We start from the raw sequence: 25,352 nt of genomic DNA, 5'->3' as shown, positions 1-25,352 counted from the left end.
CACACACGCAGGCACACACGCAGACACACACACACACACGCAGGCACACACGCACACACACACACACACACGCAGACACACACACACACACATAACCCAGACCTTCCCTGCAGACCCCCTCTGAAAAGAAAACTGACTGTTCAATTCTCCACCACAGTGCCTTCTAAGTAAAAAACTAACAAACCTCACTCTCCTTAGCACTGAAGATAGCTCATACAGCGAGCACTCTGGACAGTGCAACTATATGGACGAGGGTTACTACAAATGCAATATGTGTGAGTGCATGCGTGATGGGCTTTGTAAAGAGCTGGCGTTCTGTCAGGCTGCCTGACCCACTATGAAGTGTTTCCTGCCCCTCATATAAACAGCCCCTCTGTAGAAACACAGGCTTCATTTAATAACGTCACTCGTTCAATTGTACACCCTGTTCCTCTTGTTTTTAGTTCTTAAATGCAGAGTCACGCGATGGAATTGTTGTCCTAGCGCCAATCCCGCTCTGCCTCATTTTCCCAATTGTAAAGAACACCCCCCCCCCCGCCAAACTGCCCATTTACTGTTTGTGCTTGAGTTGGAAAAACCCTGAGGAATCTTCTGAAATACAGCATGACTTCGGCACAGGTAGCCTTACGAGTTAACAGCTCTGAGTTTTTGTGTCCCCTGTTTTCCATGGAGAAAACGACTCTACCAAGGTGTTTTTACCATCATCACTCATTGTCAACCATTGTATTATTTCATGTTTTTTTATGTTGAGAGGAACAGCCATGTGTTAAATGTTATGTAAGCGGAGGCTATGTCTAGTGAATGCTGTTGTGATAAATTCTTGTATTTTTGTAATGTGATGTTGACGATGCACTGCTGTGCGTTTAAAAGCCCTTCATGTATTTGCCCACTGCAGCATACCATAATGGTGCTATTCAAAGGGATTGTATTATGTCATTTTAGTCAAATGAGAGAACGTAACTATTAATTCAGAATTTGTTTTTATACATCTTTTTACAGGTCTTTGAGAATGCGGTTTAAAAGCATACCTATGTGCATAGCATGACTTGCCTGTGTACATACTTGCATGTATAGAATATTGAAAATCTCCACAGGACAATGCAAACAAAAAAAGGTATTAACACACCCTGGTGAAACTTGAAAATAAAAACAACTCAACACTCTGTGCTCTGTAACCTAGAAAGCAATAACCAACTAAAAATGATTACCTTTGTTTTATGCAAGTGACAGTATATAAGTTAACATGTGCCAATTAGTATAGATGTAGAAATTTCCAGTTCAATCAAATTGGTGTTTTATCAATTTTGTGATCACTTCAATGCATTGTTTGATGTACGCCAACTATAACTGCCAAATACAAATGTACTTTTCTGAAATCGTTTTAGCGTTTTACATCAACATCTGCAACACAGACCTGAACATGAATAAGCCTAGTCCTAGGCTTGGTCATTAGGGCGTATAAATGTACATCCTGAATAAGAATTATTGACCTTCAACCTCTTACCTGAGCCCCTGCCTCTGCTGAAAGCACGTATCAACACATTGTGTTTCATTCCTCTCTAGGAGCCTCTGCTTTGTTGAGGTCACTGTTCTTCTGTTCACCCTCCCTGCATTTGTTCTGTGTATGACAGAGAGCGTCACAGCGAGGAACAAAAGGAGGAAGGGATATGTAAATAGTGGGCAACACTAGAACAGCATGCCAGGTATGGATTACTGGGGTCATGCGAGGTGAGATTGGTGCATCAAAGATAGTGCTGGTGTGCACACAGGAAAGTCTGGGTCTGGGTGAGAGAGATGTAGGAGCGGTCATAGTAGGAAACATCAGGGCTTGATGTGGTTTATTGATCTGGAAGATGGAAAACTGGATGTTTTGGGAACCAGCCAGTCTCATGCTTTGTAAGGACGGTAAGAGAAGATGGGATTGAGGCTGGTACTGTAGATAGGTAGAGGAGGGAAGGAACACTTTTTGTAGCATCATCATCTGTGAAACCATCAGCATTCCTTCTGTGGACATTATTGGACCTGCAGATGTAAAAAAAAAAAAAAACACTTGTGCTGTAGGTGTAAAAACTCATCAATAATTGGACACACCTGTGGCTCAGTAAGTCTTGATTGCCCAACAGGTGTGAGCAATTATTGATGATGATGTGGAACAATCAGGATTAAATTAGCCTTTGTTTCTGGGCTACTTTTATACTCCGTCACCGAACAGTCAACTGGTGCAGTGGGTCCAGTAACGAGTGTGGTCGCTGTGCATGTTTGCCTGCATGTAAATGCAGACAATCCTGCCAGCCAATTAGTCAGATCTGGCAATACTGCCTAAGCCTACTGAGAGTTGCTACACTGACTGGGGTCCTGAGCTGCCAGATGGCTCCCATTGTTTACTGTGTGATCTGTCATCATCCAGGAATAATATTTCCAGAAAATACTTGAAATAACAGGGCAGTACTAAGGCTAATGCTGCATTGCAGACAAGGCAGGAAATGACTTTTCTCTGCCACTTTCCTTTTCTCACATTTTTCTTAGCTCCTTGTGACTCTGAAAAGCGCCAAATCAAAGCCTGTGGTCCACAAAACTTTATATTGATAATTGATATATATTAACATACACAAAATAAGTATTTATACTTTTCAGGGGATTCTGATATTAACCTTTCTGGACATGTACAAGCCAACTTTCATTGAATAAATGTAAATTTAACATTAATACTAACTTTCAGGATTTATATTCACCAAAATAACATTCTGTTAGCAGTTTTTAAAAAACAGTGGTAGTTTATTGAGACATATTCCAAAAAGACACATTTTCAACCCTTGTAGGTAAAGAAAAACAAATGAGGTTCTTCAAAATAAAAAAGGGACACATTGTTACAGGAAAAGGAATGTGGTACACAACCAAACAGGCATAAATACATTTATTATATCACCTCAAGTACTAGTAAAAAAGGTAGAAAATAAACTAAACAAAATAACCCAGTGCGGCTGCAGCTATGGGGTTGAGTCACTAACAAGGCAGGCCTGCGAACAACTAAACCTTTCCTAGAACGAGCCGAGCTACAAGCAAAGAAGCTTAGTCCTCTGAGGGGAATTTTTTTAGTTGTACAGTACATCGTCACGACCCGTAAAGAAAAAAAAAATATGCAACAGACGTTACGACTAGCTGTCTTGTTTCTCTCTCCTCTCTCTTCTTCCGTCCTCGGGCACCTGATGTTCACTGCATCACAGCTTGAGTTTTTTCCTGCGCCCACGTCCGTCCGGAGTTCCCTCAGACTTGCGTTTTTGGGTCTGAGGAAGACAAAAGATGACAAACAAAAAAAACAGATGGTGAATTTCTGACGATGTCTCTACAGATTAACAACTGTATGGCACATTTGTTGACATGATAGTTTTAGAAAGGGGTATCTTCATGTCCTGCTGGCAGGGTGGTGTGACGGCAGCTTCTTACCGAGCTAGACTTAGGTCCTCTCTTCTTCTTCTCTGCCTTCTCCCTCTCCTCCAGCTCCATGTTCTCTCGCTCAATCAGCGTAATCAGGGTGTTGCATCGCCTCTGGAGCTCCTACACACACACACACACACACACACACATTAACCCCAAAACAACTTGGAAAGTATTGTAAAAGGACACTATGGAGAGCAACTTCGACATAAACAAAGTTTTCACCATGGCGGTCCTGGACTTGAGGAACCAGTCGAAGCGGAACTGGGGTGAGTTGCGGATGCACTGACGCAGCTCGTCGTAGACGCTCTCCTTGTCGAAGCCCAGCTTGTGCAGCATGCAGATAAGGAAGCGGTCCTCCTCCTCTGTGTAGTTCTTGCCCTTGTTGGTGCCGTAGGAGATACGAAGCTGGTGGAATGGGGCCTTGTATCGCCCAATCTAGGGAGGGGGGGGGGGTTACAGAGGGATTTGGGTTTAAATATATATATATATTTTTGTTTTTTTGCCATTTGTTTTCCGGTACAAGTGCAACTAAAATTCAACATTGCTTATGATGCCTTTAAAAAGAAGACGGTGTTGGCTTCAGCTACCTTGGAGTCCAGCGCCTTCTTGATGCTAATCCTCCTCTGGATCCTGGCTTCTCCTCTCTCGATCTGGGCCATGATCTTCTCTATGTCCTGCAGCTCGTTGCAGCGCTCCCAGAACACCGCTGGGAGAAGAAAAAACACAGACAAGTTGAGGTCATGCTACTCATCCACGTAAACGGACGCGTTCTCTCTGAGGGAGTGCGTTTCCCCCCCGACAGGATCCTCAACGAGGATGAAGGACCAGCGCTCCAGGTTTAGGACAGAGCTTTTCTTCCCCTCTGTGTTGGTCATCAAGGACATTGTAAAGTCCTCAATGGGTAAAAAAAAATAGGTTGTTTTGGGTGCTGAAGGACTTTTTTGTTGCTTTTACCAGAATATTCCATGACCTCTTCTGGGGTTTTGCCTTCGACCTCCCTGGCGATGTTTTCGATGTCGTCTCGCCCCCACTTCTCATTGGCTTTGATGAACTGGTTAAAGTCACGCTTGTTCCAAATTGTGAAGCCCTGGGTGCAAGTTATTGTCGATGAGTGTGTGCATACAAAAAACACAAATGAAACCATGTTGAGCAGATTAGTACAGCCTGCCCTGGACACCATATACCTGCGAGAGGAGGTTCTCCTTCTCCTCAAGCTCCTCCTCTGATAGGGCCTCTGCATCGTCAATCTTGGCCTGCTCCTCCTTCTGTTGCTGGGCAGAGTTGGGGAGGTCTGGGTTGCGAGGAACCTGAATAGAAACACCCAGATTTATTTCACCCTGCTCTCTTTCGAGACATTATACTGCAAACAGAGAAGTGCAGAGGCCAGGAGACACTGGACGGACCTTGTAACCGATGGTCTTCCTGTAGAAGAGAATCTCTTTCTCCAGCAGCTCAAATAGGCGAGGGGGGAAGAACTGGAAGTCTTGAACATTGGGCTGCTTGGGGGGGCGAGGAGCCTACAAGAGAGATGGAGGAATGTGGGGGGGGGGGGGGGGGGGAGGTTATATATATATATATATATTTCTACAAGGCCCAGAGATTTATTCTTGGTGGTGAACATTGGGTAATCGTCTTTCAGGGTGTGCTTACACCACCTGCCCTGAGGGGGGCGGTAGGGAAAAGTCTCACCTTGGGTGCTTTGGGTTCGCTGACGCGGAGGGCCTCTCGGAAGTAGGCATCCACCGCATAGTTGGCCTTCCTTTCTCTCTTGGGCGGTTCGATCCAGTTTGTAATAACCTACAAGAGCAGAAAGCCAACGGCTTACATAGGGCCTGGAGGACATGGAAATGAATGAAGGGGCGGAGCCTGGAGCCTTAAAGGGACGCTACCTTCTTTTTCTCCCTGTAGTCCTCTCCTTCGAAGGAGTACACTGTGTATGCCGCAGCGTTCTCCGTGTCCATGCTGAAGTTCCTCAAAGAACTCTCGCCCAGGTTCTCCATCTTCTCCTTCATCTCAATGGTCTGGAGGAACCGGACATGAACACAGACATTCAACACAGGAGCTGGAGAGTTTTCACTGAATCCAATAAATGGCGTTTCTGATATAAAACCAGTTTTATAGCCTTCATCCTGACCTTCTTCTCTCCTCTCTCAAGGATCTCGTCGATGTCTTCATCCGTGATGTCACTCTCCTTGGAGGCAAAGACGTGGGTGGCGCCGTGGCGGATGATGGACAGCATCTCGTCCTTGCCCAGCTTGTTGAGGTTGGGGTCCACTAGCCGGCCTGCATCCCCCACACACAATACTCAGTTGCTATAATATTCAAACTACTTAAATATACGGATCTGAAACTGACATGGTCAGATCCAAAATGGCCAACGTCTGCTGTTTTATAGTGCTCCTGAGTAAACACAGTCACATGGGTGGCCATTTTGGAGCAGAAGTGGTGTGGTTACCTTGCTGAATGACGATGGAGTCAAGGTGGAGCTTCATTTCGGCGCGTTCCACAATCCTCTCCTCCACTGTGTTCTCTGTGATGAAGCGGAACACGCGCACCTGCTTCTGCTGACCAATCCTGTGGGCTCGGTCCTGAGGGACACGGAAAAATGGACCAATCAGGATTCAGATGATTCACAGTTGCCGGACAGAAAAAAACTCATTCAATACACTATTAACACTTTAAATATGCTAGTTGTCTTTAGCTGCTCAATCAATAACTTGGCTGGTTAAATCCTGAATTGTTTTGAATTACAGATATGACTCAAAACCTTGGAAAATCAAGAAATAGAAAAATGCTGGCACCAGAAAAAATATGTATCCAATATGATTTACTACACGGAAATATATATTAGGAGTACTGACCATGGCCTGCAGGTCAACCTGAGGATTCCAGTCAGAGTCATAGAGGATGACCACGTCAGCGGTTGCCAGGTTGATACCCAAACCCCCCGCCCTGGTGCTCAGCATGAAGAGGAACTTGCTGCTGTTGGGCTCGTTGAACGCGTTGATGGAGATCTGGTAAGGGAGAGGGGGGCATGCGAGAACATTTTTACTCTTCCCGTCTTCAAAGTTAAAGAATGTAGTCGGCATCTGAAGTCTTTCCAGAACCATAATGGATTTACAAAAGGGACACAGTAGGGCCTAAAAAGTGTCCGTCTTACCTGTCGTTCCTCGTGGGGCGTCTGTCCGTCCAGGCGGCAGTAGCCGTAGTTCTTCCACATGCAGTAGTCCTCCAAGATGTCCAGCATCCTGGTCATCTGGCTGAAGATCAGCACACGAGATCCTAGAGGGGGGAGGGGCTTACAGCTTTCAATCATACTCAGCTACCCAACTTGGCCTACTGAGGTGAGCCAAGCTGGAGGGCTTCTACAAACTGTGCAACATCACTTCCTGGTTTCAACCTCTTGGGACAGAAACCTGTTGTTCAATTACACTGTCTACGTACATGTTCCTTCATAGAGGAGAGCGGATAGCATCCGTATATGTGAAACCAAGACACTGCACTCACCTTGAACCTTCATCTTGGGCAGCAGCTTGTCCAGGACGGCCATCTTGCCGCTGTTGACCGACAGATGGATGTCGGTGGTGTAGGGCGGGCCGGGCTCGGCGCCGTCAAACAGGTAGGGGTGGTTACAGCACTTCCTGAGCTGCATCAGCACGTTCAGCAGACGCATCTTGTCCGTCTTGCCTGCCGCGTTCAGGATGTCGATGTCCTTCATCAGAATCTTGGTGTACCTGGGAGGACAGGGACCAAAAAGGTTTGGTGTCTGTTGCTTTGGTTGGCCATTCATTTTTTGGGCCATACAGAGAAGGAATTGGATAAAATCCTTGTTATTGAAAACATCGGAATTACATTAATACTTCTGCCAAGTCACAGTTTAATTCACTCTTAGATCTTAATGTCGACCTGCTAAGAGGTGAACAAGCCCTGGGTAGGCTGGGGTCACTCACCACTCTCTCTGCATCTTGCTCAGCCCCACGTACATCTTGACCTCCTTCTTAGGAAGCAGCGACTTCTCCACGTCCGCTTTGATACGCCGCAGCAGGAATGGACGCAGTACCTACACACATGCACACTCTCTTCGTCAGCAACTGTAGCCAAGGGCAACTGTAGCCAAGGGCCACGAGGAAGCGAGAGTAACCAATCATGCATATTGTCAATGTGCAAGAGAGCCTTTCTTTCACTCACAGTGTGAAGACGCTCCACCAACTTCTGGTCACCCAGGCAGTTGTTGGTGTCGAACCAGGCATCAAAGTCCTTTTAAAACAAAAACTCGGAATGAATCCACATAAAAAACATTTTACAAATATAGAATAGAAGCAGGGATGAGTTTCTTGTGCTGTGTGCACTGCATGTTGAACCAAACATAAATTCTGTCTTTCTTTCTCACTCTGTGTGTATGCATATCTCTCCACCCCCCCCCCTTTTCCAAACTCTCACACACACACACACACACACCAGTGTGTTTTCCCTCGTCTCCCCTGACTTCACCTCTCTTTTCTACCTCTCGGTCCCTCTCTCTCTCACCTCTGAGGAGTTGAAGACGTCGGGCAGCAGGAAGTTGAGCAGCGCCCACAGCTCGTGGAGGTTGTTCTGGAGTGGGGTGCCGGTCAGCAGCAGGCGGTTGGTGGTCTTGAACTCTCTGACAATCTCAGACAGCTGGGGGCAGAGACACAGACCCGTTAGGCACGACCAACCCAATGAGGACTGAGAGACCAGTAACCCTATGACCAGCTGGGACTGTTTGCATGGACCAATCGAAGGAATCTAAAACAACAGTTTGAACAGAATACGGTGTCGTTTTGGCTTTTGTCCCACACCTTTGACTTCTCGTTCTTGATCCTGTGGGCCTCGTCTATGACCAGGTACCTCCAGTTGAACTTCTTGAAGACTGCCTTCTCGATGATCAGCATCTCGTAGGACGTGACGCACACGTCCCATTCTCCCGGAAGCAAGACGTCCCTGATCATGGCCGTCTGAGAGGAGGAAGGACACACACACAGGGGTAAGTGTGGGCAAAGTATCAAAACGTAGGCTAGCTAACATCAGCATTCCTAACACTGCTGATCCTACACGACAGCCTTGTGTCTTACTGAAGCTGCATTGTGATGGTTATATTCCTGTACACCCACTGTCTTGTTTACACGTTTATGAAGAGGTTCAGTCTTACAGTCGTACGGTTAAAAAACTATATTCCAAGCATCAGTCAAGTTAAGGACACAGTGCATTGGCACATGTAGTTCATTCAGTTCTATCGCATTTTCTAATTCAACTGTAAATACAGCTGTCATTACTTTACTTTCCCGCCCTAAGTCGGTTCTAAAGGAAGCTCACCCTCTCTTCTCTGTCTCCGATGAGGCAGACTGCTCGGAGGGACGGCACCCAGCGCTTGAACTCGTTCATCCAGTTGTAGAGGGTGGACTTGGGCACTAGGACCATGTGAGGCCCAGGGATACTCCTGTAGTGCTTCATGTAGCCCAGTAGAGAGATGGTCTGTAGGGTCTTTCCCAAACCCTGGAAGACGGCACGCAGAAGTAAGCAAAACAAACATCCATCCATCTTTCTCTCAAACACACAGGCATGCTTATACTTGTAAGTATGCATGTTTCACACATAAAATCAGCCAGGTGCACACACACACAGGTAAAACCCTGCACAAACTCCCTTGTCCACATACACACACACATTCTTTCTCAAATAAACAGAAATGTAACCAAGCAAAAAGTTGGCCTTGCTTACCATTTCATCAGCAAGGATGCCATTGATGCCATTCTCATACAGGGAAATCAACCAGTTCAGACCACGGACTTGGTAGTCCCTCATTTTACCTGCTTTCACAACTAGGTGGGTGGAAAACATACATTTAGCACCCTGTTGAGCACCCTTTCCACATTGGACATATATTTTTTGGAGACTATGTGTATGTTTCCTGTATTAAAAGTGTGTTGGGGGGGTGGAAGGTTGTGTGAACATACAGGAGGGGGAGTCGTCAAAACGGGTGCAGACGGCGGTGGCTTTGCTGTTCTCGCTTAACAGCTCCTCATCCTCCTCCTGCTCTGTTCGACGATGGCGGTTACTGTCAGAGATGAGCCTGTTTAGTTCACTTGACAAACGTCTTTAAATCACATTTTGTTGGAATTATCATTTTAGAAAAATAGTAAAAGCACACGGCTGGAATCCATATTTATTGCATTTACTTACTCTCCAGCAGAGAGCAGGTTCTGCTTCTCGTCCTTCTTGATGCGAGGGCGCCCGGGCTTCATCTTGAGAGGGGAGGTTGGCGTTTTCTGTGCCGCCGGCTGGATGAAATGGGCAAACACCTCCGTTTGTTTCAGGAGATACTCAAAACGGTTGGTGCGGTCCGATTCCTGCAAATACAAGAGCATTTGTTTGGGCGTCTGAGTTCAAACACGGGGTTGAGGAGAAAACACAACAGTTTGTGGCTACCGATGCAGTGCACACTTGAGGTGAATGGGTGAGCTCACCACTTTCTCTTCATAACCTCGTGTCTCCTCAGGTGTGATTTGGGAAGAAGAGGATCCTTCTTCCTCCCCCTGTCCTGCACCAGAAGACTCCTTTCCCGCTTTGGTGGCGTCATCCTTCTCCTGGAGACAAGGGGGTTATCGCAATGTGTGATTTGATGCACAGGTAATGCGTTTCTGGAGCTATCTCATGAATCGGAGTAAGCTATCGGACTCGAAGCAAGCTCCTCTCCGTTCTTATTTGTTGTCGCACCTTCTGGCTAGCCCCATCATGTGGCTGAACTTCCGTATATACACGAGACGCACTGATATGACCACATCTGGCCCACTTCTTGCGCTACCTCGATGCGCTATGTCTATCAGTATTACAAGACTATTCAGTTGAGTAGTTGTGCTTGAAGCTAATCGGCTCCGTTTTTAGGCGATCTGCATGTAAGCCATCATGGCCAGGCAAAAGGACAATATTCTAAATTGACCAAATCAACCGTTACGGGTTGCTTTCTAAATACTATCGAACTAGCTACTAATATCGAACTAGTGTCACTAGTCCCATCACAATGCATTGGGGTGAATGGTCGATAGTCGTATGGGTAAAACTTGTCTTCACAAAAGTAGACGAATTGAGATTAAAACTGGCAAGCTGCTTGCTAGTAGCGTTAGCTACTGCTAGCTAGATCTAGGCTGGAACGTCGTTATACAAGCTGGCCTCCTCCTGCTGTAGCGTGACAACACATTCTCCCGGGAAGATGGACCAGAGCTGTTTGTTATCTATGAAGCTAGCAAGCTAGCGGTAGGGCTAACATTACAACTCAACCTCGCTGGCCAATTGAAAGTTTGACTTGTTTCATAACAACTTAGCTACGGGCAAGCGGATTTGTTAAATTACACTAAGCACTCGTTTAATCGTGTAACGTAACACCAACTCAAAACAATAGCGCCCGCATTGTTGCATATTTTGCTCACCTCCACTCCTCCGATTTCTTCAAGTTCACTCGGCTCTTCCCGCTGTTCAGCGCCGTTTCCAGTTTCGGACATTTTTACCGAATTGTTCCCTAGATATAACCAGATTGTGAGTTAATCGATGACTAACACCCAACGTTCACTGCCAGAGATTGTTTTAAAAACTTTCTTCGAGCTAAAACGTATAATGCTATTGTTTATAATGAAAGGCACGGGCTAGTCACAGGCGATTCATTCGCTTGCTTTCTCAGCCACCCGCGTTCAGATACCCGGTGTGATCTGTATCGCGAGACTTTGCTAGCATGGGTGAATTTTCTTCTTCTTGATGCATTTCCGGAAATCCTAATTACTTTGAGTGAACAGCTGCCCCCTGCTGTTCAACATAACGCATTGTCAAACGCGTATTATGGCATTTCTTCAACTAGACACTAGAGGACGCAACTTGATCCAAAAACTTGCGTCTACATTTTAGAGTTACTCCAAGTATAAAAAAACAAAAATAAAACGTTTATAAATTATTGATTGATTGATTGATTGATACTGATTAAGTAATTTGTATGTGTAAAAACAGTATGATCTCCATACACTTTTTATTTGATTAATTTGCCTTACAGAATCACCTAACACATTTTTACCACATTTCTTTTGAGTTTTCCGTTTTTTAAGCAGTAAAACGCATATTTTTTTACCTTATACATCTTACGTTTGTGAAATATTATTATCGCATAAATATACAATACTTTACTTAATATATGATCCTTCTTGTAATGGCCATTTTTCAAAGCCTGGCTCCTTAGGTGGCCGAAGCTGTTTCATGCTGTACCACACCACCGTCAGACTGCAAAAGTAGTCCTAAGAGTTAGCATATTGTTACCATGACGTTGAAAACTTAAGCATGGGCATCGTGCTCCAGCTCGAGTCCCGCAACTAGGCCAGATGCGCACCGTGGAGAGTCCTTGAGCGTTGTCAAATGATAGAACCAAATCTCCAGTTTTCAACAGAAGTTGAGTTTGAACCGTATGTTTATTAGTAGCCTTCAGTACAGGTAATATAAATATGGAGTTATTTCATAACAATTTGAAACTGTGTGAAGTGGACCTAAACGTCGGAAGGCAAGGAATCCTTTGGAATAAAGGTAAGACCTCTTGTGCAATAACCAGGGTACAGTAACACGTGCATCTTACTAAGCCCTCGTCGCTTTTTTTCTTTTTTTTTTTAACAAGACAGAGACATCTCTTCTGTTCCGCACCAGCTGGGGAACTAGATGCATTGTAGTTTCTATCGATTAGGTATTGCATAGGTGATCGCTAGCATGTCCACATTGAAAACTTTGAAATTACACTACATTATTGACTGAATTCACAATCGTTTGTACAAAATTAATCCTCGATTTATTCATCCCCAAATATCAAGGACGACTAGAACGCAGGTTTAGGCTAATGTATTTTCATCAGTCCTGTGTTTAATATGCCGCCCTGAATATTAAGCAGAAGTGGGTCAATGACCAAGGGACTTTTGTCTCGATGCGGACAGGGCTCATAACTTATTCACCATGACGCCTCTGACTGTCTTCCCTAATTGCGAGACCAGGAGCCCTTGTGGCGGATTACAGGCTCCACGGTCTCACATGAATAGCCTCCGGGACACACTGAGATCTTGTTTCGTCCGTGACTGGTCGAAATGCGTCTTATTTACATTTGGCTGCAGGGCTCAAGTTCGGCTCAGTAAACACCCTGCTCTCTGCGTAACGGGGTCTGTCGTCCCATTCAGAGCTTTGACACAAGTTTAATGGATCTTTACTCTAGCTTGTCTGTTAAATGTAAGAAAAAAAAATATACAAAGATAATTCGACCCTTACCGTTTGACCAGATGGTGTTAAGATAAGGAAAGATAAGATGTGTAGAAGCCTGCCTTTGTCTATGCTGTCCAACTGGCCATCTGCAGAGACTCAAAGGGTAAAACACGGTAGGTAGAGGGGAGTGAACAGGCACTCTAAACTACCCTTTGTCATGGTCAGACCAACGATAAAAGTCACGGCAGTCTGGAACTCTTAACCCTAACCCTAGCCCGGGCCCTAAACCCAACCCTAAAAACAGGGTAGGGAGTCCTTACTTATCTAGGATTAGATCCCCATACGACTCCTATCTGTCTGTGTTTTAAAAAATGTAAAAAATGGTTTTACATTGCTTTTTCAATGCATCAGCACACCCTTTCACATTCTATAAATACACACGTCAAAAAAAATGCAGTTGTACAACACACACACACACACATATTTCAGTATAAAAAATATATTTGGGGGGTTTGCATGACTGTTGGTGCATTGAATGAAAATACTGTTGTATCCTGACTAGCACTGACAACTGCTGGGACAATGTTTGTCCAAATGTTTGACCCTGTCGGTTATTTTGCAAATGACATGTACCTCCCTTTTTTCACTTTCAGTGCCAGCCCTCTCTCTGCCTTTTGGCCCATCAGATCATGTTTACCAGCTCGCAACAGTCATTTTTGAGTACCTGCGTGTGGACAAGCCAATCACACAACAGCTGATACGCTATGGGAAAAAGGAGGACACACCCCTTCCAGTGGCATCCAATGAAATGATATCGGAGAGACAGGCCTACGAGCTGGCATTCAACACACTGAAATGTGTGTGTGTGTGGTTTTGTACCACTGTATTGTTCTTGACGTGTGTGTTTATGGAATGTAAAAGGGTGTGCTGATGCATTGCATGAGCGATGTAGACACATTTTCAGTGTGGGTTTATAGAAAAAACAGTACTCAATAATCTTATAATATAAAAATATGAACACCTGGGTTGCTCTTGCGGAGCCAGATTCATCTGCAAGCTCATGTTTTATTTGCTTTGACATATGGGTCTGGCCAGCTTCCCATTCAAACAGATTTCCTTCCAATCACAACCCTTTATTTGAAACGGGGGCAGGTTTCATACGATGACTGTCCAAAGAAGCGTTGTCAACGCATTTTCGTATAAAACCAAGATGACATTTCATTGTTCTGATTGGCTGAAACCATCCAATTCTTTCCAATTGCGTCCATTTTGGTCTGAACCCAAACGCACCCCATGGAAATCCAATATGAACTGAGAGGTTCCAGACCCATTCGGATTTGAGAATTAGTTAATTGGCAAGTAATCCTTTCCCAACACCCATTTGACTACATCCAGCATGCCCTCTGACTTTCAGAGTCAACTTAATTAAGAGATTATTTGGCTTATTCTTGCTTTAGCTTTTTTTTGACCCTCATCTGATGTAGGACCTGCTTATCGTTACAGTGAATAGCTGTGAGTGCCAACATCTGCCGGTACACTGCTCTCATATGAATGGAGTATTTACCTGGTGGCTGCAGATATATGTTTGCTTCATAGTTCATTTTGAAGCTTATGCTCTGTGTGAGTGAAGATAAAACTGACATTCTCAGCACTGCATGTGCACACACACAAACACACACACAGAGGAAAAAAATCCCACTCAGAAGAACTAACAGACACAACTTTCCTGTTCCAGACCAAGATCTTCTTGAAGATGTCGTGATTGACAGCTGCTTCCACACCTCCCAGCAAATCGTGAGCTCTTAAAACACATCTAACCATATTAAATATTTCATACCCACCTCTGCGTAACCTCCCGCCCACTCACAAGTGACTGTTATTAGAAGCGACAGACTGTCTGCCCTACTCTGGAAGACGAAGCGGCTTACTTCAGAATGTGAGATTCCATTGAATTGTAAAACGTTTTAAAATGTAGATTTGAAAGAAAAATACTTTTGTATCCACTAGAAAAGCTTCTAGCCATATTAACCTAAATTTAATTAGGGGTATAAATATATAAATAACCCATCTTTCACATTTACCACAACCATGTAACATCTTGGGACCCCAGCATCTGTATTTACAATTTGAATAAGCCTGAATATAGTTCTTTCATTGATTTATTGATGGATGTTCAGTGTATGTTCTTACACTAAGAGGAGATCGGAATTGAGAACGAAGTTAAATGCTGTTTGTATGCATGACTGTGTGCAGTCAGGTTGGTCCTGGTGTACTGAAGTGTGCTGCTATGAGAAGCTAGAGAGACATGCTCACTCACTGATAGACTGGGAATTACCCCATAAACCACATTTTAATTACTGACAAATTGACACATGCACGCGAGCATGCACATCATTTGAATAAAGCAAACAATCTATCGTATCCACGAAGACACACTTGTCACCTGTGTGTATGTGCGTGTTTATGTGTGTGTGTTGATGAGTTGTTTCTTTGTCAATATAAAACTATAAAACCTTGTAGGGTGCCGCTTTTTAGAATTCAGTACATCATACTTCCTCTCAAGATTTGTGGACCTTGAGAGACGGATAATTAGATGGATGAGGGGAAGGAGGGAAGAGAGGATCGAGAGAATTGAGGGATGAGAGGATGAATAACAAAAGGTTAGAGCAGAGCAGGAACATGGCTCATTGGACCTAATGAGACTACAATGATGACGAGGATGATGGCGGTGATGAAGATGGCCTGTTTTGCAGGCAGAGGACTCGTTGCCGTTACTGATGGTGATGCTGTATGACTTCCAGGACAGGAAGTTCCTGGCCCGGGAGTGGTTGAAAGGGGAAGAGGAGGAGTCTCTGCTGGAAGTGCAGAGGATGGAGGGCTGTCTGTACAGGTATGTGTGTCGCATTTGTGCCATTTGTTCAATTCTATATACATGCACAAAATGTACTATTTAATAAATAAATCCTTATGACGATTGTCTTGTCTCTGTTGGTGTGTGTGTGTACTCCGCAGATGTAAGACCAAGCTGGCTGCTTCTCTAGCTCGCTGCAGGGTGAAGCAGGATCTGGTGAGTATCTCCTGCCTGCTCTCAGACCAGGTCCGAACCAAACAACGAAGAGCCAGAACCCTGCCTCTGTACGCCTGGGTCAACACATTCCAGAGCAGGTAGACACACACACACACACACATGCGCACAGGCGCACACACACCTACACAGTGTTTTTGACCCAACGAATCCCTCTCTCCCTTCTTGTAGTGTGGATGAAGTGTGTGAGGTGCTCCATAGCTGGTGTGTGTGTGAGGTGGGGGGTGTGAGTACCCTGGAGGGGTGTGTCTACTGCCACGACCCCCTGGGGCCAGACATGCTGGTCTTCCCTGCTCAGCTCATAACCCTGCTACAGAACTGCCATCTCACCAAAAAACACACACTCAACATACAGGTAGGGGAGAATTTGTGTGTGTGTGGGGAGGGGGGGGGGGGGGGAGGGAGGGGTATTGTGTGTGCGTGTGTGTGTGTGAGTGTAATCCTCCTCTTCTCTCCAGGACAGGAGTGTGTGTCTGGCCGCGTGTGCACTGCGCCCCCTGTTGTCCAAGGACAGTGACGTTCTGGTGGTGGGGTCCTTCTCTGCCCTCACCCTGGCCCACATAGCTGTCCGAGCTTCTGCCTGCTCAGCCAGGGTGCTGGTGTGTGGAGGAGAGCACAGCCCTACTCAGAGAGAGCAGATGCAGAGGGTCCTGGCCCAGATGGACATAAAGAGTTAGTTACTCATTCTAATTGCTTGTGTGTAATAAAACATCTTAATTCTACAATGATATTACTCATCAGTCTAATCAAACAATGACAGGTCCAAGGCTGGTAAAAAAGACAAAGCCTGTGTGTGTGTGTGTGTGTGTGTGCGCGCGTGTGTGTGTCTACAGATGTCCGTGTTCTGTCAGAGGACTTCCGAGGGCTGGATCAGTCGGACTCCAGGTTTCAGAGGTTAAAGGTCATCCTGATCCTGCCCCAGTGTTCCAGCTCAGCTCTCCATGACCCAGTGGAGACCCTCCTCTCGGAACATGGAGGTGAGGAAAAGAAGGAGGGAGGGAGGGTGGGTGGACAGAGGAAATAAAGTACATTGGAAAAGATGTGGAAGGATGGATGGCAAAGAGAAAGACACGAGCATTTAGACCTGAAGGAGGAGAGGAAGTTACCCGTTTGTGAATAAGTAGCTGTTCCTTGTCAGATTGCGACCTGCTGCAGGACCTGTCGAAGGGGGAGGGCTCTGTCTCGCAGAACAGAATACACGCTCTGATGACACGCCAGACACAAGACCTCACCCACGCTCTCAGCTGTGAGTGTACAAACACACAAACAAAATGCTCATAAACTCACTTAAAGAACATACACTTATAAAAGGATTAATGAAGATGTGCACCTCCTTCGAAGTTAAACCATAAAATCAGTTCCAAAAGTTCCATATAAAAACACTCCAGTATTCAGGCTGATGTATCCAAACTCAACATGGAGTGTTCGACAGGTTTACAAGAAACTGTACCACTACCAGAGTTTCACCTTCTCATATCCTTACAAACACAATCCTTCACTAACACACATATGCACATACACACGACAGTACACACATCCACACACACACACACACGCAGACAGACGCCCACACTAGCACACACGTACTGCATTCCTTGCTTATGAAAGTGTGTTGGGACTTGCCTGGTGTTCACAACACAGTGTTATACTGACCACTGGGCCTGTGGATAGTTGCCATGCTACAAAAACAATTCTGTCTCACACATTCCATTACAACTCAATCCGTTTGCTGCACACAGTGCACATCCCCCCCCCCCCCACACACAGCCTGGACAATAATATTTTAAAGCCTGCTTACGTCAGTTGCTAGATTATGTTCACTCACGCTCTCACCCCCCCCCCCCCTCTCTCTCTCTCTCTCTCTCATCCCCCCCTCTCTCTCTCTGTCCCTCTTCATCTTCTCTTTTTTCCTTCTCTTCCTCTCTCTTAGTTCCTAAGGTGCAGGCAGTGGTCTACTGCACACGCTCAGTTTATCCCGAAGAAAACGAGCTTCTGGTGAAGAGGGTCTTGGAGAAGGCCGTCACACACCACAAACTACTGCCTTACAAGTACACACACACACACACACACACACACCAGTCTAAAGGTAAAATACTACATTGTTGTAACTTCCTCTTTCACAGTTCAGAAGATGAACCATAAAAGTCACATTCAAAATTCAAATTATCAAACTGATTTTAATATTCAATCAGGTGTTTTACTGCGGGATATTATGGATGATGTCCCTTGTCCGTCGCGCCACAATGATAATGACAAAGGTGCCCCCACCATCATTAGCAATTTTGCATAATTTTGTAGCATAACAGCTAACCATTTTCTGGATAGCATATATTACTACACTTTAAACAGCTAAATGTCTGACTATTCAGAATAGAATGATCAAAACATCTATGAGTGACAAGACATTCACATGGATCCATCAGGTTTGAGATTGAACTTGTGCTGGCCTGACCTGTGGGGTCTGGCTGAGGGGTTGGTGAGGATGAAGATGAGGATGAGGACGATGAGTTTAATGATGAGAACAGAGAGTCCTGACAATGACCCCAAACCCAACAGATGTGCACACACACACACACACACACCAGTGAAGGAGGGGAAAACAGTCTCATACAGATACAGCTGGAGAGGAGAAAGACAAGGGATGGGAACGAGTGAGAATGTGTGGAATGTGTGTGTGTGTGTGAGGGAGACACAGAAAGATCCACTCAGTCATGGGCTGGCGATCAACCTGATGAAACGCTTATGGTTGCTGGGGGGACAGGACTTAATCCTTGATATGGGGGGAGTGGGGTGCGAAAGAGAGGAGGAGGAGAGCAGACGAGAGGAAGATTTCAAAAAAGCAGTTTCACGCCTGCTGCGTTGTCATTAAGCCCTGTCTCACTCCGCCAGGCCACACACTCCTCCCCCGTCCATCTCTTCTTTCTCTTCTCTCAACCCAACCCTCCCCCAGTTCTCTCTATACCTACTCTTTTTCTCTACATAACTTCTCTAATTGCTCTACCCGAGGGAATGTAACCTTTGTTGTGTTCCAACACCTGTCATTTGACGTGTTCCTATCAGTTTGGGTTCTAGGTTTTAGGTTCTAAACTAGGCCTGTGCTGTGTTGTTCTCCCAGGTTGAGTGGTCCAGTTCTGTCAGAAGGTTCTGGATCAGAAGTGGGGAGAGACACAACCAGAGAGAAGTTCTTTAAGGTGGAGCCTTCTGAGCACACAAATGGATGCTTCATTGCTCTGCTGGCCAGAGAGGTATGAGGGTGAATCAAAATGTTTGTGTGTGTGTCTTTGTGTGTATGTGCTCATGTGATTGCTCTGGGACAGCACATTGCAGCTATGCTGAGACTGCAATGTTTTATTACCTGCCTGCAGGGACACTAGACTGTTTGGAGATCCCAAACCACACCAAACACACACACACACACACCTTTCTTTCAAACTATAAACAAAAGTACACCATCCTATTTTGTGTCAATAATAAAACAGCAGATAAGCCATTATCCAGAAGACCTACTGGTAGCTGTGACTGCTAAAATATTAAACCAGACTGCCTATCCCTGTCTGTCCCTTTGCTCTGCAAGACATTCCTACCTCACCCCTCCCTCCTTGCTCATAAAATGAGTGAAATAACACAGAAGGAAATGAGATGCTGCTTCTCTGTTCACCCTGCAGCTCTGCGAATGCTGCAGAAAGTGTGTGTGGAGGGGACCAAGGGAGAGAGAATGTGGGACAGTCCGAGATCTATTCAAACACATACCTCACCTGTACCTCCCCCACACTTACACACACACACACACATTTGGCGGAGTGCAAATTTAATCAGACCCTGTCATCAGATCCACTTGCACCTCTAACAGGTTGGATGAGATGAGTGCTGATCGCCTGATTCAGTTACAGGAATAATGCTGCTAGCTGTTAGCACTCTGCAATGCCATACAGAGCTCTGCTCTCCACGTCCACCTGTAGTGGAACACTAGAATCTGCTCTACTTGACCAACAGAGAGGGATAGAGCGAAGGATGGAGACAATTAAACCCATTTCCCCTCGGGGGATTACTCAATTATTACTCAATTATTTTTGAATAAACACATATGATCAAGGGGTGGACAGAGAATGGGATAGAGAGATGGCATGAGGAGGGTTGGAAAAGGAGGGAAGGAGATGACAGAGGGAGTAAAAGCATTTGTGTTTCTCACTCCAAATAACAAGACCTACTGTACAGTACACTCCCCACCCTGTTGCTTGCTCCCTCTAGACTCTCCCTTCTCCACCAAATTAATTCAATTCGATGAAGCTTTATTTGTTTCCCTGCTGTTCAACAGAATTCAGCTGCAAGCTCTACACAGAACTGTACAAAGGGTTCTCACGAGATAGGACTGAAACGGAGTCTTTCCCGCTCTCACCCACCAAATTCATTCAGCTCTGTAAAGCTTTATTTATTTTCCTCAACCCTGCTTCTCTCTCTGCACAATGCTGCAGTATAAAAAGTTCCTCATAACTTACAGACTGTAACAGAGTTGTAGGAGACCAGACAATCTCTCTTTGCTCCACATACACACACAGACTACAGAGAGAAATGAGAAGTACGAAAAGAGAAAGACACAGAGGAGATAGCAAGCCAGTAAGCGGATTACTGTTTAGTTTTTTTTGGCCTCTGTGTAAATGCCACAGCAGATGACTAGACACGTCATCACTCTTTCTCCTTCTCTTTTCTTTCTATTCCTTCTTTTCCCCTTTCTCTTCCCCCTCTCTTTCCCTCTGCCTATGAAGGACCCTATGGGTCTGGCACCCAACTGCAGTGTGAGCTGCAGTATTTTGTCCTGAATCAATTTAATGGGAGCTCCGTGTGGAAGTCATGCTGCCTCTCTGAGGAGAGGGGGAGGGAGGAAGGAAGGGGGAACTCATGCTGCCTCTCTGAGGAGAGGGGGAGGAAGGGGGAACGAGAGAATGGAGGGATGGAGCGACTCATCTTTGAGTCGTGGCAGATGTAAGCAACTATGCACACTGCATCAGTGGGACTGCAAAGCCATCCAACACTCATCTTCTCTCCCTCTTTCTCTCCCTCTCTTTCTAGACCTCTTTTAGTTGAAGGACACAGACATCTGTCCCATTGTTATTTTAGTTATTTCTGTTCCGTCAAAGAATCGTACTTTTACCTGTAAAATGTTCACCTGTGAGTCTTGTCCATTCTTTTCTGTCATCCTCACACTCTCCCGCTTCCTTTCTCTCTCTGCCTCCCTCTCAGGCAGACCCTGTGAAGGTGGAGTCTGTCCAGGATGTGTTAGCGAGGGCAGCGGCTAAGGGCCTACTGGGTGGAATTCTCACCGACCAATCACATGCTCCTAAGAAGGGAAGACAGAGGAAGACCCTCCCCCAAGTCCCAACTGACCAATCCCTGGGCGCTTCCAGCCAAGAGATACCCAGCCTGCCAGAACCAGGGCCACAGAATGGAGGAGACCCAGGAAATAGCAACAAGCCATCCACCCTGTTGGAGGATGAGGAGGGAGAGCATGAGAGAGAGGAAGAGGGGAGTGAGAAAGAGGAGGGAGACAAAGAGATTGAAGGGGAAGAAAAAGAGGTCAAGGGGAAAGTGAAGGGGGTAAAAAAGAAGAAACAGTTGAAGAAGCATCACAAAAAACCTCATGGAAACTTCAAGAATCTCAAACCCCGCGTCAACCACTCCACAAAGAGACAAACCAACAAACCCGCGCACCAAACCCGACGTCACAAGGGTCAAACTAAACCCAGAACAAAACCTTCTCCTTCGCTGATGCCCATCCCCGTGGACCTCTCCTACCCAGGGACACCCGCCACACAATCTCTCACCCCAGACCCCCTCACTCTCATAGCCCAGCAACACACAGCTGTAGTGGATCCCCTAATGATGGGTCCCAAACACTCCCCCACCTCCCCCCCTACGCCCCAGGGGACAAATAGTCATTCAAAGGTGCTGCCACAGGACTCAAAGGGTTTTGCAAGGAAAACATATCAGAATCTTGGGAAACAAGGAGGTCCAAATAAGGAAACGGATAAACCTGGAAGTCCTAATAAAGTTGCAGGTAAACCAGCGAGTCCAAGTAAGGAAATATGGAAACGGGAAGTGTTGAAATCTATTGGTGTGGTCCTGCCACCTATCTCCTCCCCCAGTGTCAGCTCCATGGGGAGTAAAAGTGTCTCCCTCTGCTCCTCATCCTTCCGTTCCACACTCACTCCCTCACAATTCTCTCCCCCTCTATCAGTATCTAGGACCAGCCAAGGTCAAGCTGACCCTTTGATGAAGCGCCCAAGACCAAAACTGTAAATGGAAAGTACACACAGAGACACACACATGCACATCATCGGGTTATGTTTTAATATGATGTTTATTCTCACAATAGGTTACATTGATATGGTGTACAAATCAGTGAGCAGCAAACTGAAGCCGACAAAACTGTCTGAGTGAAGTTAACCCTTGTGCTGCCTTCGGGTCACATGACCCAAAGGTTCATAACGAACCATCGTTGTGTTTACCCAATTTTACCCAATACAAAAACAAATAAAAATAATTTTCTTTTCACCTTCGCAATGTGGGGGGTCTGAGACAGCCCAACGGTTTAAAGAAAATGCTTCACTTTGTTTTTGTATGCGGTAAAGTTGTCGCAATACGACGGTGGGTCACAATGACTGATGGGTCAGAATGACCCGAAGATAACACAAGGGTTAAACTGTAAAGTGAATTACTGTATGAGCTAGAGAGTTTGGAAGTACTGCCCTAATGGCTAATGGCTTCTCATCAACCTAATAAGTTAAATGGATTATACTCCCAGTCTAGCTGTACAATGTGATGCTTGTTTGTAAACCAAACTTAAGCGTGTCATCGCTACTGTGAGGGAACCAGGAAGTGTATCAGACTGACTGCCCAACCGAATACGACCAATACGCGCAGTTATAAAATAGAATAAATAAAATAAAAAATATTTCTGTTCAGTACATACAGTCTTCTTCTCGAATGTCTCCAAGGGCATGCAAGGCTTTTTGGGTTGACATTTCTATCAATTTACAGCCAGGCCAAAAAAATATGCAAAGATAATCGATTGGTAGACTTCTATAAACGTATAAACTGATCTTGTTTGACAACCAAAATAAACTCAAAACGATTCTGTTTAATCCATTCTTATTTTCTGATATTTTCTCTCTTTATTTTTTCTTTATTTTTGTATCTACAACAAACATTTATATTTTACACTTTGGCCCTTTTCGTGTGTTCAACAAAGGCGTTTTTTTATGAAGGAAACAATATAAAACTGCACACACTGAAAATGAAAAGATAGCTTATAAGGTGATAAAAATGATATATTATATAGATATACACACTGACTTGTCGTTTTCATTCACATTTCTACATCCTGTGACAAAAGAAGGCTTTGTGGTTGAACTATATTTTCAAAGATGTTAAATTCTTCCTCTTGCCCCTGTGTAGCCTATCAGAGAGCCAATCGCCATATTGTTAAGAACTGACCAATCCACGCTGAACAGGGGGGTCAGCTGGGGGTTCAATTGAAATTAGATACAAGGATGCCACCTAAAACACACCAAAGTAGGTAATCAAAGTGGCGTTGGTGGCCGTACAGAAGAGAGCAGGTGATGGAAGACAAAGTGACCGAACTCAGGAGAATATATAGCAGCATCCACTAACGTTCTTGGTCAACATGGCATTAGGAAGTGTTGTGTTGAAGATGGCACAGAGGCCATGGTCACTTGCATTCCCAAATTTCCCATCTTGTCTAGTTCAAAGGTCGATGTTTAGAGTTCAGCTGCATAAAAAAAAAGCAACAAACCAGCTCGAAAGTATAAAAACATTCATCCACTTCTCATTGAATCAACTGCCCCTTTTTATAGTGACCACAAGACATGCTAGTTTGATAGTGGCTGTTCTGAATGTGTATGTGTGAGTGTGTGTGTGTGTGTGTGTGTGTGTGTGTGTGTGTGTGTGTGTGTGTGAGAGATAGAGGTTCTTGGCTGAATGAGCTGTGATCCTGGGTGTAATGGAAGACACAACATTTCTTTCAGTCAATGGTCCTCCTGGGTGTCTCTCAGAGCAGCATATTCAGCTGTGTGTCTGTGTCTCTCTCTTGGTGTCTTTCATCACTAGGCAAGAGGAGGGGAGGCAGAGATTATATTTTGTCCATCCCTCAGGCTTCTCCTTCAGTTATGGCTGTTGTCTGTCATTTTCCTGCCAGGCAAGACGAAAGCAGGAAAGGAAAAGTAAACAGGATGTGACACAATCATGTTCCAGGTGAAAGGTCACCTCTCGTTTAGGTCACCCAGACCGGACTAGTTGACATTTACCAGCAAACTCAGACCTGACCAATCGAGTGTGGTACGGCAGTAGTGAGTCAACCTCCGCAGACAGGAAATAAAAAATGGAAAAGAAACAAAGGCAAAAATATATTGATGATTTCTCGCTTTCTTTCCGTCTCTCTGTTGGAGGCAGCAGCGATGCATTACTTTAGTCAGGAGTTCCACAGTCACACACAATGGAGCCATGCAGGATAGGACATAGTACACGAAAGAAGGTGTGGCCACAGGGTGCGTCTCAATGCTTGCATGTATTCTCCTCTCCCTGTGACCCGTCCTTCATACAGCACTGGTCTGTGTAGATAAAAGCCATACTGCCTTAGAGACACTTTTGCTAATGAGCAAATGAGGGAGCGCAGTTTGCAGAGAGGAGAAAAGGTGAGGAGGCCGGGAAATAGTATTGAGACACATCCGCAGGTGAGTGAGAGGGGTGTGGCCGAGTGTGTGAGTTCATGCTGGAGGGACACAGAGGCAGAGACAGTAGGGGTCATCAGGGCAGGAATAAGAGTTTCGGAAGCCAAACTTTCTTTCAACCACTTCCTGTTTTTACAGTTATACTTCCTTTGTGGTTTTTGTTTTGATATATACAGTCACATTGTTATCATCCTAGTTATTTAGGTTTTTATCATTTGGTCTGTTATTTGTCAGATACAATTCTGTTATAATTCAAGGAATTTACATTTTAGAGTAGATTTCATGTTCAGAAATATGACTAATGTACTGGGTTTGCATTTGCTTTCTGTGCAAAAATCCAACTTTCAAATGGAATTTCTACTTCACTTCCAGCACACGATTTGGCACTAAATTGACCGCAACTCCATAGCGGATTGTGTTTATGGGTTTTTGTTTTCTGTTTGTTTCCATGGTGACCTGGGGGTGGAGCGGGGGGGGGGGGGGGTTGGCGGGGAGTGGACAGGCGGTGTGTTTCCATGGTTACTGGGGAAGCTCGGTGACGGGTCTCTTCTGCTTGAGGGTGTCGATGAGCGAGAGGACGCCGCGCTTCACGCTGGTGGAGACACGGCGAGACACAGAGTCTCCCTGGGGGGCGGAGCCACAGGCCTTCTGGGAGGGGGGCCGGGCCACCAGACACTTCTGGTACCTCAGCTACAGGGAGGGAGAGAAAAATGTAGGTGGAGAGAGGCACATTTCTGAAGGAGTGAGAGAGCAGGACAGATGGAGGGGGAAAGAGTGAAAGGTTCAAGGTGAGAGAAAAAAGGATGAAGAGGCTATTCGGGGAAAAAAGATTTCCAAGGGTTTTGAGTAGG

The 25,352-nt window shown here is 45.3% G+C and overlaps 4 protein-coding genes across 12 annotated transcripts in view; 2 read left to right on the top strand and 2 right to left on the bottom strand.

Annotated features, from left to right (window-relative positions):
* frem3 (Fras1 related extracellular matrix 3) overlaps positions 1-1,376 on the top strand; it is a 34,019-nt gene extending 32,643 nt beyond the window's left edge. The window contains exon 25 of the mRNA XM_062477859.1: positions 56-1,376. Within this exon, the coding sequence (XP_062333843.1) occupies positions 56-95 (40 nt within the window). The 3' untranslated portion in view covers positions 96-1,376. The remainder of the gene's footprint in view (positions 1-55) is intronic.
* A 1,375-nt stretch (positions 1,377-2,751) lies between these two features.
* Positions 2,752-11,159, bottom strand: LOC134033785 (SWI/SNF-related matrix-associated actin-dependent regulator of chromatin subfamily A member 5). Of its 2 annotated transcripts, none has more exons than XM_062478064.1 (24): positions 10,884-11,159; positions 9,924-10,043; positions 9,640-9,806; positions 9,414-9,553; positions 9,178-9,278; positions 8,773-8,952; positions 8,259-8,414; positions 7,966-8,097; positions 7,627-7,695; positions 7,389-7,498; positions 6,946-7,172; positions 6,599-6,720; positions 6,300-6,452; positions 5,894-6,026; positions 5,573-5,721; positions 5,328-5,459; positions 5,128-5,235; positions 4,842-4,955; positions 4,623-4,745; positions 4,393-4,525; positions 4,026-4,144; positions 3,661-3,873; positions 3,445-3,555; positions 2,752-3,284 (listed from the first exon to the last, which is right to left on the bottom strand). In XM_062478064.1, the coding sequence occupies exons 1-24, from the start codon at positions 10,953-10,955 to the stop codon at positions 3,219-3,221; spliced, it is 3,150 nt and encodes a 1,049-aa protein (XP_062334048.1). In that variant the 5' UTR covers positions 10,956-11,159; the 3' UTR covers positions 2,752-3,218. The 2 variants fall into 2 exon arrangements, with proteins under 2 accessions (XP_062334048.1, XP_062334049.1); XM_062478065.1 differs by having other exon boundaries at positions 9,414-9,514.
* A 585-nt stretch (positions 11,160-11,744) lies between these two features.
* On the top strand, positions 11,745-22,788 carry LOC134034427 (putative methyltransferase NSUN7). Of its 3 annotated transcripts, none has more exons than XM_062479007.1 (12): positions 11,745-12,015; positions 13,326-13,529; positions 14,408-14,466; positions 15,426-15,562; positions 15,685-15,837; positions 15,929-16,112; positions 16,216-16,429; positions 16,591-16,734; positions 16,896-17,003; positions 17,688-17,805; positions 18,873-19,002; positions 20,996-22,788. In XM_062479007.1, exons 1-12 carry the CDS (start codon positions 11,937-11,939, stop codon positions 22,049-22,051), a joined length of 2,586 nt encoding a protein of 861 aa, XP_062334991.1. In that variant the 5' UTR covers positions 11,745-11,936; the 3' UTR covers positions 22,052-22,788. The 3 variants fall into 3 exon arrangements, with proteins under 3 accessions (XP_062334991.1, XP_062334988.1, XP_062334989.1); XM_062479004.1 differs by having other exon boundaries at positions 11,746-12,015; positions 14,408-14,608; XM_062479005.1 differs by lacking the exons at positions 11,745-12,015; positions 13,326-13,529 and having other exon boundaries at positions 14,343-14,608.
* The window catches only part of apbb2b (amyloid beta (A4) precursor protein-binding, family B, member 2b), a 28,209-nt gene continuing 25,560 nt past the window's right edge, over positions 22,704-25,352 (bottom strand). For all 6 annotated transcript variants that reach the window (XM_062478998.1, XM_062479000.1, XM_062479001.1 and 3 more), the window contains one exon: positions 22,704-25,191. In XM_062478998.1, coding sequence (XP_062334982.1) covers positions 25,021-25,191 — 171 coding nt within the window. In that variant the 3' untranslated portion in view covers positions 22,704-25,020. The remainder of the gene's footprint in view (positions 25,192-25,352) is intronic.

This window comes from Osmerus eperlanus, chromosome 14 (genome assembly GCF_963692335.1).
Source record: "Osmerus eperlanus chromosome 14, fOsmEpe2.1, whole genome shotgun sequence".
Taxonomy (NCBI): Eukaryota; Metazoa; Chordata; class Actinopteri; order Osmeriformes; family Osmeridae; genus Osmerus; species Osmerus eperlanus.
The sequence above is the reverse complement of the archived record's forward strand: the minus strand, read 5'-3'. Positions and strand labels throughout refer to the sequence as shown.